Raw genomic sequence first — 12,669 nt, 5'->3', positions numbered from 1 at the left:
GTCGCTGAGGGCGTCTCCCAGCAACGCAGGCGCGGGAAGCGGCGGAGGCGGGGGCGGCATCGCCCGGGGAGGCGGCCGCACCCGCCCGGCAGGCAGAGCCTCGGGGACCGGTACCGGCCCCCATCTCTGAGCGGGGCGGGGTCCGAGAGGCCGGCTGTGGCGGGGCCGCCCAGTCCCATCCCCCTGGAGAGAGAGAAGGGGGGGGGAAGGACCGCTCCATCTGAGCATGCTCCGGAGACAGAGTAAAAAAAACTTCTACTCGTGGCAAAGTTTCACCCCCCCCCCCCGCTGGGAAGCAGGGGGGGCTTGGAAGCAGCAACTCATCCCCTAAAGGGTCTTCTCCCGCTGGGGACAGAGGGAAAGGAGCCTGTCCCTTGCAGTTAGCAATCCAGGGAAAAACAGCTGCTCTCCGTTTCAGGATAGAAAAGAGTACACAGAAAATGACTGGGTAAACGCGGGGGAATCCCACACCACGGTCCCAAACAAATTGGAAAATGGATTCCATGCACTCCCATAACAAAACATCAAAGGCATATACCACATCAGTAAAGAACCCAAAAAGCTTTGCACATCGAAAAAACTCATAGAAATCTGTTTCTGACAAGAAAAGTCCATCCTCTTCACTCCATTTTTGCCAGAGGGCAATAAGTTTCTCCTCTGAAGGAGAAAAATGAACCTCATCTCCAAGGGGGGCGTTCCCCATATGAACAGCCACAAACTACGAATGGCTGCATCTTCAGGAAGGGAAAAGCCAACGGTACCTTTTGAAAGAGTCCAGCATGTTCTGGCCAGCTCCAGGGTGCTGCTGCTCTTTCCAAACATCTTCCCGGAGGTTTTTCAGAAGGTTCACTTTGTGGTCAGCCTTGGCTGTGAACTGTGAAGTCAGGATCTTCAGTTCTTCAGCTCCTGGCTAGATTCCACTTCTGTGGTCACTTGTAAAGCAACCATCAATGCTGCCTTTGGGGTTTACCCTGGGTGCAGCTCTTGCTCCTCTGGGGTCTTATCAAACTATTTTGCTCTTACAATGAGGGGTCACCAGATGTTGCCGGGCTTGCAAGGGGTGAAGAGATAGACGAGAATCTTGACTCCATGATCAGAAGGCTGGATTTATTAATTTATTATATATATTACATTAAAACTATACTAAAATGAATAGAGAGAAAAGTTCAGAAGCTGCTAAGCTAAGAATAGAATAGGAATGAATCAACATCGGAACTCTCTCTGATTCTGTCCCAGAGAGAGCTTGTCTTTGATTGGCCCTTAATTGTAAACATGGAACATGGGCCGATCACAGGTGCACCTGTTGCATTCCACAGCAGCAGATAACCATTGTTTACATTCTCTTTCTGGGGCCTCAGCTTCCCAGAAGAGGGAAAAATCCTAAAGAAAGGATTTTTCACAAAAGATGTTTGTGACAGAGTGCTGTTTCAGTACAGCCTATGCCATGAATGATTTGTTTTTGTAAGTAGTTGCTGTTACAGGGCTTGCAAGGGTCTTCAGGGTGAAGAGAGAGGCGAGAATCTTGACCTCATGTTCAGAAGGCTTGATTTATTATTTTATGATATATATTACATTATGACTATACTGCAAAGAATAGAAGAAAAGTTCTCAGAAAGCTAGCTAAGATAAGAATAGAAAAGGAATGAATAACAAAGTTCTGTGTCCAGGCAAAAAGCAAGAGCAGCTCTGCCGTGAATGGTCAGTAAATCCAAACATCCACCTGAGACCAATCACGAATCCACCTGTTGCATTCCACAGCAGCAGATAACCATTCTTTACATTTTGTTGCTGAGGCCACATCTTCTCAGAAGGGGGAAAAATGCTAAAGAAAGGATTTTTCACAAAAGATGTCTGTGAGAGTTGCTACAGGCCTTAAACTCCATGTTGGAGTAGAGAGATACTTTGTTTGGATAATATTTAATCTCTCTACCTTGCAAAGTCCCAAGCCAACCTTTTCCACACTATTAAATCTACTATCTGTCATCTTAGGCATGAAGAGATTATCCTGTTCCCTTTTGTAGCTGGGAATGTCAGGAGAGATACACGTGCTGAGAACCCACTTGGCACCCACTGAAGCAGCTGTAATGCCTTGGCCATCCACTCCATGATCTGTCCTGAAAGTGTCTGTGTATCAGGTGCAGGAGACAAGGCACTTCCTCAGTTATGGACAAGTTAGAGGATGTCTCATACTCTGTTATCTCTTCGTATTAGTGCACACTTAGCCCAGCTCTATGGTGAAAGTAGAGAAGACCCATAGGAGTATTGCCATAGTGTATCTCTTTCATTTCAGAGGTACTATGGGAAGTCTCTTCCCTTTGGAATTGAGTCAACACAGTTGAAGAAGACTGCTCTGCTCACCGTGGAACAAGCCCTTGCTGACTATGCAGTGCTCATTACTGAGCTTAAGCAGCAGTTTGGTGCTGCAGACTGCCCTGTCATCGCTTTCGGAGGCAGGTAAGTATTGTGTGGACTCCTTCCCTTCTCTGCATCCTTTTCCAGCCAAAGTTATGCTGCTGTAGATCTCCTTTGCTCTCAGGAAAGTTCTCAAGGCAAAGCTTTAAGCTATCCTTTTGAGAGCAGATGTGCCTGTGCCTCAGCTGCCATGAGCTCATAACCAGGTCCCACTCTTCTTTCCCATCAGGAATTAGTCTCCATTTGTGGTTGCTTCGGAGAAGCAGCCCTGACTGGATGTTTCTAAGCTTCTTCGATGTCTGAATCATCCAAAGCTGCAGAAAAAAAATAGCTTGGAAAGGGTAAAGGGAAAATAGCAGCCTTGCTAGCGATAAGCAATGTGATGGTGTGCCAAAACCTGAGAAAACAAGCACTAATGGGGTCCCTCAATCTGCTTTCATGAGGTGTTGTCTAGAATGAACCTCACCTGAAATGTTTCTACACTAATGCATACAGCATAAGGAACAAACAAGAGGAGCTCAAAGCTTAGGCCCAAGCCCAGAAATTTGGCACCGATAGCAAAAGTGAAGTCTGGTAGGACAAGTCCTGTGACTGGAGTGCCCTGTTGCATGGTTACAGGCTCTTCAGGAGGGATAGGGCAGAAGAGGTGAGGCAGTGTCATTGCAGTGGAAGGGATAGAATGTCTGAAGCTCATAGTTGGCAATGGCACAGTTGAAAGCCCGGGTAAGAATCAAAGGACAAATAAATAATGCAGATGTCACTGCGGGAGTCTACTTTGGATCTCCCAGACAGGATGATGAGGCAAACAAATGATTCTTCAAGAAACTAAGGATGCTTTCAAGTCAACTTCCCTTGTCCTTATGGGGGACTTCAGCTTGCCAGAAATCAGCTGGGAGAATAACACAGTACAATCTAGACCAGGAGATGCGCTGAAAAACCCAGTTGACAACTTTATGGCACAGTTCTTAAAGGAGCAGAATTGGAAAGATACCCTTCTTGATCTACTGCTTGTTAACAGAGAGGATTTTGTGAGCAAAGTAGGGGTTGGCAGCTGTTCTGGCCACTGCAACCATGAAGCCATCAAGTTTAAAATCTCTTTTGATGGGAGGAAAAGTGCCAGCAAAACCTCAACTCTGGCCATGAGGAGAGACTTCAGCACACTTCAGGCTGCGCAGGGAATTATTGAGTAAAATCCCCTAGGAAAATGTTTTTGTAGGTAATGGGGTCCATCTGTGTTGGTTACTTATTAAATATCACCTGTTAAGGGCAAAGGAATAGCAATTCCCAAATGTTGAAAGTCAGGCAGGTGAGGCAGAAGACCAGCTTGGCTGAAGAGGCATCTTCTCTTGGAAATAAGGTGAAAAAGGACGTTGTATGCCCAGTGGAAGCAAGGTCAGGTCACATGAGAAGAATACAGAAACACTGCTCTCCCTCTATAGGGAGAAAATTCATGTGATTAAAGGTTAATTTGAGTTGAAATTGCCAAAACTGGAGAATGATAAAAAGAGGTTTTTAAGTACATTAATTGTGAAAGGCAATGTAGAAATAACATTGGCCTGTTCCAGGATGAGGATGGTCACCTCACAAACAGGGACAGAAACAAGGCAGAGGTGTTCATTGCATTCTTTGCCTGTCTTCACCATGGTTGACAGACCAAAAAGGCCCCAGTGTCTTGAGCTGGAGGACCATGAATGTGAGAATAATGAGCTCCCTGTTGACCCTGAACATGTGCAGGATCTGCTGCTCCATCTGGATTTCTACAAATCTATGAGGTCAGTTGGGATTCATCCAAGAATCCTCAAAGACCTACTGATGTCATTGCAAAACCTGTCTTGATGATTTTTGAGCAAGCTTGGGAATCCAGAGAGGTTCCAGCTGGCTGGAAGCTGGCAAACATTGTCCCAATTTTCAAGAAGGGCAGGAAGGAGGACCCTGCAAACTACAGGCCTGCCAGTTTCACTTCAGTGCTGGTAGAATCTGAGAAGATCATGGTAAATATTATTCTGGGAGATATTGAAAAACCACCTGGACAGCAATGCAGTCATTGGTCGCAGCTAGCTTCAGGAGGGGAAAGTCCTGCATGTTGAACCTGATTTCTTTCTATGATGGGGTAACCCATCTGGTTAATCTAGGAGAGCCAGTAAATGTCATTATTTTGGACTTCAGCAAACCTTTTGGTGCTATCTCTTCCAAAGATTTTTCTGAGTAGAATGTCCAGCATATGATGGGTGAGCAACTGGCTCACTGGTTGGCACAAAGAGTTGCAGTGTCTGGGGTAACACCAGGCTGGTGTCCAGTCACCAGTGGGATTCTGCAGGGCTCCGTCCTCAGCCCTCTTCTCTTCTACATCTTTATTAATGACCTGGATGCAGGACTTGAAGGAATACTAAGTCAGTTTGCCAACAGCACTAAACTGGGAAGAGCCTTTGACTACTCCCTTGAAGGCAGGGAGGCCCTGAAGAGAGACCTCAGTAAGTCAGAGAGATGGACAATCAGCAACCGTATGAAGTTTCCCAATGGCAAGTGCTTGGTTTTTCACCTAGGATGGGGCAACACTGGCTGTGTGTATGGAGTGGGGAATGAAAGGCTGGAGAGCAGCTGTGGGAAGGGACCTGGGGGTCCAATGGCATATTGGATGTGAGTCAATAGTGCCCTGGCAGCCAGGAGGGCTGTGTCCTAGGGGGCATAATTGCTGGCTGAGTCAGGGTGGTAGTTATCCCACTGTGCTCTGCACTGAGGTGGTGTCACCTTGTTTAGGGTACCACAATGTAAATACATAAATACATTAAGCTATTAGAGAGTGTCCAAAGGAGGGCCATGAAGATAGGGAAGGGTCTGAAGGGGAGGCCTTATGAGGAGTGACTAAGATCGCTTGGTTTGTTCAGTCTGGAGGAAACTGTGGGAAAACCTCACTGCCCTCTTCAGTATCCTGTGGAGGGATAGCACTGCTCTCTTCACTCATGACCAGTGACAGGACTCAAGGAAACAGCATGAATCTGTGTCAAGGGAGGTTTAGATTGGATATCAAGAAAATGTTTTTCACCCAGAGAGTGTTTGAACACTGGAACAGGATCCCCAGAGAAGTGGTCATACACCAAGCTTGTTTGAGTTCAAGAAGAGTGTGAACAACACTTCCAGGCACAGGGTGGGATACTTGGAGTATCCTGCATAGGGCCAGGAGTTAGGCTTAGTGATCATGATTGGTCTCTTTTCTGCTCAGCATATTCTATAACTATGAAAATGAGAAATTCCTCCTGCAGGATCGGAACATTTTACATTGGAAACACAGGAAGCTATTAATTGATAAAATATTCTTTCAAGGGGCCACACAGCTTTTTATTAAACACAACCTCTAACAGCACCCAGCCATTTTCATTGTATGCCTTTTCATAATTCTGCTTCTCTTTGGTTCTTTCCCAGAGTGCTCATTGTGCTGCAGCTGGGTGGATGTGATGTCCTTGTTTCTTGATGGATCCCCTCTCTTGTAGTAGAGGGGTGCTTCCTTCCAAAAATCTTCCAGAAGTGCAGGGCTTTGAATTCAATTGCAGTGAGCTAAAAAGCATTTGGCACAATAGTTATCATTAAGCCTTCAGCTCGTTGCGGTGTGGTGACGGAACTGTTAATCTCACGGAGGTTTTACTGTGATTATCAGGACAGTAGCTAGAGTAGGGAGGCCCAGAAGCTGTCCTGGGATAGGAAGATGGGAGAGGGATACATCAAAACCTCCTAGCTGGCTGCATGTTAGACTGCAGCTCTCTATGTGTAATTGAGGGCTCAGTGTGCAGCAGCCCTGAACACACTAAAACCAAATGAAGAACACTGAAATATGGCAGTGCTGGAGAAGCACAGCATTTCATGGGAGATAAAAACCAGACCACTTCTGGTGCTTATAACTGGGCCAAATTAACCTGAAATTACTTGCAGGAGGTTTCAGGTAATGCCAGTCTCCAGGGCTAGAGAAATGCAAATTGCTTTACACATGGGTGTTGTGGGAACGTTACTGAATCACTTGAGGTGGTACAGAGGGAGATTGAGTACTTTTAAATTTGGAGTTAGACCAGGTTTAATCTGTGTTTTGAGGATGTCATTTGCCACCCCAATGGCCTCAGAGGAACTCTGCAACCATTAGCAAACTAATGACTTCTGTCATCCTGGGTCTGTCTAGTAGCTTTTGATCCATGTGTAGATTCTTGCCCTGGCACTGAAGCTACCAAGGTAGCTTTGACTTTTCTTGTTGCATTTGTTAACTTTTCCCCTTCCCTGTATCTGTGCTGATCAACTACACAGTTGTTATTTGGAGAGGAGGGAGAATAGTCTTCACTTTCCAGGACACCTTTTGCCAAAACCCTGGCAAAGTTCTGACTAGTTCTAACTAGTTCTTGTCATTCTGTATGCCAAATGTACAGTGTGTCTTCTCTCTCTGAACAGTGAGTACTTCACTCAAACCCTGCTTTGCTCTGCTGTGAAGCTATTGGTACATGCTCAGGACGGTGCAAATTTAAATACTGAAGCAGGATTTACATTTGTCTACAGAAGCAAACTGAGCTGCTGTGTTCCCACCAGAACTGGTGTGAGCATTTGGGGAAAGGCCAGTAAGAGCACTGTGTGCTGGTCATTGGTCATAACTGGATCAACATGAGGATGAGGCACAAAGCATCACATGTATCCATTAACATCATCCATATCACTGAGCATGTGTGAAAACATGAGGCATCACAGATATTCATGAGCTTATTGTTACCTTGGTTTAGGTGAGCCTGTGAATGTTGGCCTGAACTTCTGAGTTATTACAAGTTGTCTTTTAAAGGAAATAACTGTTGTCTCTCTTTGGTAGCTATGGAGGAATGCTGAGTGCTTACCTGAGGATGAAATACCCAAATGTCGTGGCTGGAGCATTAGCTGCCAGTGCTCCTCTGCTGTCTGTGGCTGGGCTTGGAGACCCCACCCAATTCTTCAGGGATGTCACAGCAGTAAGTAGCATCTCTTTTCAGGAGCAATATTTTCTTCCTTTAGGAATGCTGTTTCTTTTCTAGGTGTTTAAATAGATATCTGTCCTCACGGCATCACTGCTAAGCAGAGAGTGCAATTAAATGGTAACCTGAAAGGAAAAGCAGTAGCTCCAGCATGGCTGAGCACTGCCTCCGCTTGGGCAGCTCAGGGTTCAAAGGTGCTGCTCCAAGAAGCACAACTCCATGCCAGTAACTTTAGTACCACTAAGAATTGACTTTCCCTTTTCTAGTGGCTTGACTGTATTACAGCCTGAAATTTTTCCCTTGTGCCTGGCTGAACACCTTTTGGATAATTTACTTTTCAAATCCTCTCCCAAAATGCTGTATGGGTATCAATGATTCACAGCATCTCCTTAGTCCAAGGTGATTCCATTTCAGTGAAGAACTTGGAAATCTTAATTTCATAACTAAAACTGTGCAAGGTGTCTCAGGATCACTGAAACTAAAATTTAAATGTGGCTTTTGCAGTTTAAGGCCATGAAAAGTTGGTGTTAGAACTGACTTTGATTTATCTTATAAGGAAAGAAATGTACTAGCTAGTTGTACTGAAATCTTGTGATGGTGTCTGTTCTGCCTCTTTTTTGATATAAATTTCTAGATCTGGGTGACACAGATGGCTAGTCTGAACTATCTTTGTTGTCCCGCAGTTGGAACTGAGGTCTGTGCCTGGTGCAGGAGCCAATGAGCACACAGAGCTGAGACCTTTCATGCTTTTCTGCCCAGAATTATTGCTAGGCTATAGTTCATTAGGCTGGCACCTCTCTTTGGGGCCTTTGAAGGCTTTTAGACAAGTTACAACAAAGAAGTTGCACAGAACTTGTTCACTAGTCACCTTAACTAATGCTTTTCTGCATGTTCTCCAGTCAGTGTCAGTTCACTATACCAGGGTGGTCTGACATTAGCATGGGAGATGTCTCAGGGGTGATTTTTACCTTGCAGCTTAGTCTTAGTTACCTTTGGGCCACCTTAGCATTCATCTCCCCATCCCTCTGGTCTGGAGGTGATTCATCTTTGTTGACACATTCTTGTCATTCTTGTGTTACTTTGCTATTGTTCTCCACTTTAAGGACCACACCTGTGTATGTAACTTGTGGTCTCTTTGTTCTTATTTATATACACTAACAACTTGTTTCAATGCAGTGACTCACAAAAGAGATAGCTTTACCAGTAAGTATAAAGAAGAGACTATTATATTAAAATAAACACATTTGAAACTCCTAAGTGCATAAAAGAATAATAGACATCTTGTCTTAGAGTTACACATTTTCAAACAAAAAATATAATACCATTTTGTGTGGAAAAATTCACAGCACCAGGGGTTTATGTCCAAAAAGGAGACAGAGGAGTCCTGTAATTTTATTAGAATAAAGGAAGAGGCCATGAGGCATTTCCCATGGGGTCTTTCACATGGTTTGGGAATGCAACCCCCTTTCCATCCTAATTTCCTGGATGCATCACCCTCTTCCTTTCCCCATTGGCTGAGGTACTTGGAAGGTACAGAGTTCCTGAATCAGCTGCTCTATGTCCCCCTTTTCGGTGCGCCCCTCCTTTTTTTTTCTTTTATATAGCAAAACACTGTTCATAATTCTATTAAACCTTTGTTCTTTTTATCAAAGTTCGGGAATTTAACATGGCCTTGGCTGAGCAGTGGCCCATGTCAATTAGTAACATTTTCTAGAACTGGTAGTTTCTTCTGTTACTTCACTATCTATAAGTCCCTGGCCCTATCTACAAGCAGATAAACAGTCTGTTTGTAAAGACACATTCATTTTATTCCTTTCAATTTAGTCAGCTAACAGGCCTCAGTGGGAATTTCCTTTCAGCATCCTTGTCTTGCTTCAACTGTAAATATGCTGGGAGTCATAACACATCCTCAAACTTAGGGTGTGAAAAAGACTTTCTGACTAATTTAAAAATCTGTTCTCTCTGCAGTAGTAAGTCAAGCTCTGGGCTGAGCTCTTAAGCAAGCACTATGTGGTTTCAAAGTACTCCCTTCCATCTTCAGTGTGGATGTTGCTCTGATTTGCAATTTATGCATCTGAAATCTGATTGTTCTTCTTGCTGAGAACACCCATGAGAGCTGTTAATCCCAATGAAGGCACAGGGAATGACTGTAATTCCTCCTGCCTCTGCTAAGCTGAACTGTTTCTGGTCTGTAGGGGTCCTCATGCCAGGCAGTGCTTGGCAGCAGCCCAGCAGTGCCTAGAGGAGAGCTCAGCCATCACAGCAGCCAGAGCAGACCTGCTCCTCTGTCCCAGGCTAAACTATTCCCACACTCCAGTTAGAGCCATTAGCAGGTGAAGATCAATAAGCACATCCAGAAGGATTTTTGCAACTCCTAAAGGGATGCCCAGGTAAACAGTGAAAAACTCTAAAATTATTTATTTAAACATAATTATCTGACAAAGGCAGAATTAGGAAGAAAAGAAAGGTGCCAAATCTATTTTTTTAATTGAGGGTGGGTCTTTATAAGAAAAATGCCTAGCTAGTGATTTGTGGTTACTTACCTTGCTCTAGCCAGGTAAAGAGACCTCAGAAGAACCCTAATAATTCTTCTTGTTACAAAACACCGGTTGCCAGCAGACCTAATCTGCCTTACAGCTTGAGAGAGGAGAAAGAGCTTGAGTTCTTTGGGCCTTCAGTCACAGAAACAACTTCATCCACCATAACCAGTCACAGCTCTTCAAACCTAACTTAAAGTGCTTTTTCAGGATCAGTAATAGTTTTCCTAAGAAAAAGAGCATGGTAATTTGGCAGGCCACTAGCAGGCTTAAGAAAAAAAGCAGATCTTGGTCTTGTACTTCCAATGCATAACTGCCTTCTCCTGTGGTTCCTTCTCACAGGCAAAGTGCAGTTTCAAGGACTCAGCTCTGTGTTTAAAACCAGCAAAACCCTTATGACCCTTGCAGCCTGCCTCTCTCTCTGAGGCATGCTGCATATTCTCTTGCTGCTTCATGCTCAGTCTGATGCTCCATGAAGGGCAGAGTGTTCTATCTGACAGGTCATCCCAGCCAGAGCTGGTGACACAGCTGCTGCTTGGCCTGAGCTGTCCAGAGTGTGGCTTCTGCAGAGACATGCTGACTCTCTGAAAGACAAGGCAGAAGCACTGGTGTCACTGCTAATGGAAATGCAAATGAGGTGCTGAGCAGCGGGCCAATAACCCCTGTCATCTTCTGGTCTTTCTGGCAGTTCTTTGTGTTGCAGCCTCTTAAATATCTCCTGTGGGAAACTGTCATCTCATATCTTTTCTGTCCCTTCAGGATTTTCAGAAGTCCAGCCTAGGCTGTGTCACAGCTGTCCGTAAAGCCTTCCAGCAGATCAAGGACCTGTGCCTGAGTGGAGGTAAGAAGGGAGCCCTGCATATGGCTCCCAAGGGCAGCCAGCATTCCCAGACATGGGGGGAAAATGTTGATACTGCTTTACCTCAGCTAGTTGTTCAGATAAGTCAGTGCAGATGCCCATATGGCTTCCTCTTTCTGCTTGTACTGTGACCATGTTCACAGGTGTTTTCAGGTGAAGGGAAGAGGTGAGAATGTTGACTCCATGTTCAGAAGGCTTGATTTTTTATTTTATGATATATATATTACATTATAACTATACTAAAAAGAATTGAAGGAAAGGTTTCCTCAGAAGCTAGCTAAGCTAAGAATAGAAATGAAAAGAATGATAACAAAGGCAGCTCTCTCGGACTCTGTCCAAGATAGCTCCATCTTGATTGGCCATTAATTACAAACATTCAAGATGTCCCAATCAAAAATCCACCTGTTGCATTCTACAACAGCAGATAACCATTGTTTACATTCTTTTTCTGGGGCCTCAGCTTCCCAGAAGGGAAAAACCTAAAGAAATGATTTTTAGTGAAAAAGATGTCTGCGACACTTGTACAATTTATATTTTTCTTTTATTAACAGTTTCAGTTAGCATTAAATTGGTAACCAATACTGAAACATAAGTGTGGTGTTACATTTTATTTAAATGATACGCTCTGTCTCACCTCTCAAAAATGTACCATTTATTCCAAGCCTGTCATCCTCCCCTGAAGTATCATGAATCTGTAATCCCATTGGCCAAAGTCTTATTCCGCGCCCACCTTGAATCTCCCTGTTAAGCTGTGTGAGGGAGACCAGGCTCTTTTTTGGCCCTTTTCTCCCTAGGCCCTTCCCTTCCCGAACCTTCCCTTCTCTGTCCTGAGCCTTCCCTTCCTGGAACCTTCCCTTCCCTATGCGTGTGGTGCCCGTACCCTGAGCGCCCACTGGTCCTTCTTCCCCTGCCCCCCTCCCCTCCCACCACCCCACTGCCCTGTTTCTCCTTGCAGTAGACCAGCTATCACTTCTGCTGTTGTCCTTGTCTCTAGAGTGGATGTAGGTTGCTAAGCACCACCCAGTGCAGCAGCAGCAGGGACAAGAGACCTTAAATCACTAAAAAAAATAGATACTTGAAGTGTTTAGTTTTTTAAAAATCTCTCCCTGTAGTCGTACCTTGATGTGTGTTGGAGTCATCATAGGAGGTTCCTGCATGCTGTTGGGACTCCTCTTTCCTAAAGACTGTCCTCAGAGTGTGAAATACCCCTTTCCCTGGCCATGGTGTGGGGTTTTGGGGAAGGGGAGAGGCAATGTGTGATCAGCGCTTCTGCTGGACTCCTCCTTGCTCAAGGCAAGCTGCTACTCCCCCCCTCCTGTAATAGCTGCACGCCTGTCCAGACCCAATCCAAGGCACATCCAGCCTTTCTCAGCTGGCTGTTTCGGGAGTGGGGGCAGGGGAAGGGTGTGGGCTCCATGCACAGAGCTTCCCATGCTTCCCTTGCTGTGTTGTCTCCTGTGTTAGTCATGTCCCCCTACCACCCCAGAGCCCCGCCTCACCCAGCACTCTGATGGGCCCTGGGGTGGGAGAGCACAACTGTCCATCAATAAAGGGAAGCTGAAGCATTTGAAGGGGAAAAAAACAAACAAACAAACAAACAAAAAACTCCCACAAAACTAGGGAGAAAAGGGCCAAAAGAGAGCCTGGTCTCCCTCACACAGCTTAACAGGGAGATTCAAGGTGGGTGTGGAATAAGACTTTGGCCAATGGGATTACAGGTACATTATACTCAGGAGGATGACAGGCTTGGAATAAAGGGTACATTTTCGAGGGGTGAGACAGAGCATACCATTTGAATAAAATGTAACACCACAGTTCACCCTTTTTTTTTAGAAAGAAAATATTAAGAGAAATATGACAATTAACAATTTAAAAATGAAGCAGTAAT

General features: G+C 45.0%; 1 protein-coding gene across 2 annotated transcripts in view; it reads left to right on the top strand.

Moving 5' to 3' along the window:
* Nucleotides 1–12,669, top strand: part of DPP7 (dipeptidyl peptidase 7) — a 31,727-nt gene that overhangs the window by 7,006 nt on the left and 12,052 nt on the right. For both annotated transcript variants that reach the window (XM_054284203.1, XM_054284204.1), the window contains exons 4-6: nt 2,291–2,454; nt 7,247–7,382; nt 10,682–10,763. In XM_054284203.1, the coding sequence (XP_054140178.1) occupies nt 2,291–2,454; nt 7,247–7,382; nt 10,682–10,763 (382 nt within the window). The remainder of the gene's footprint in view (nt 1–2,290; nt 2,455–7,246; nt 7,383–10,681; nt 10,764–12,669) is intronic.

This window comes from Melozone crissalis, unplaced genomic scaffold, assembly GCF_028551555.1.
Source record: "Melozone crissalis strain CALT ecotype California unplaced genomic scaffold, PUWL_Pcris_2 ptg000041l_1, whole genome shotgun sequence".
Taxonomy (NCBI): Eukaryota; Metazoa; Chordata; class Aves; order Passeriformes; family Passerellidae; genus Melozone; species Melozone crissalis.
Note: the sequence above shows the minus strand (reverse complement) of the source record. Positions and strands in the feature narration are given on the sequence as shown.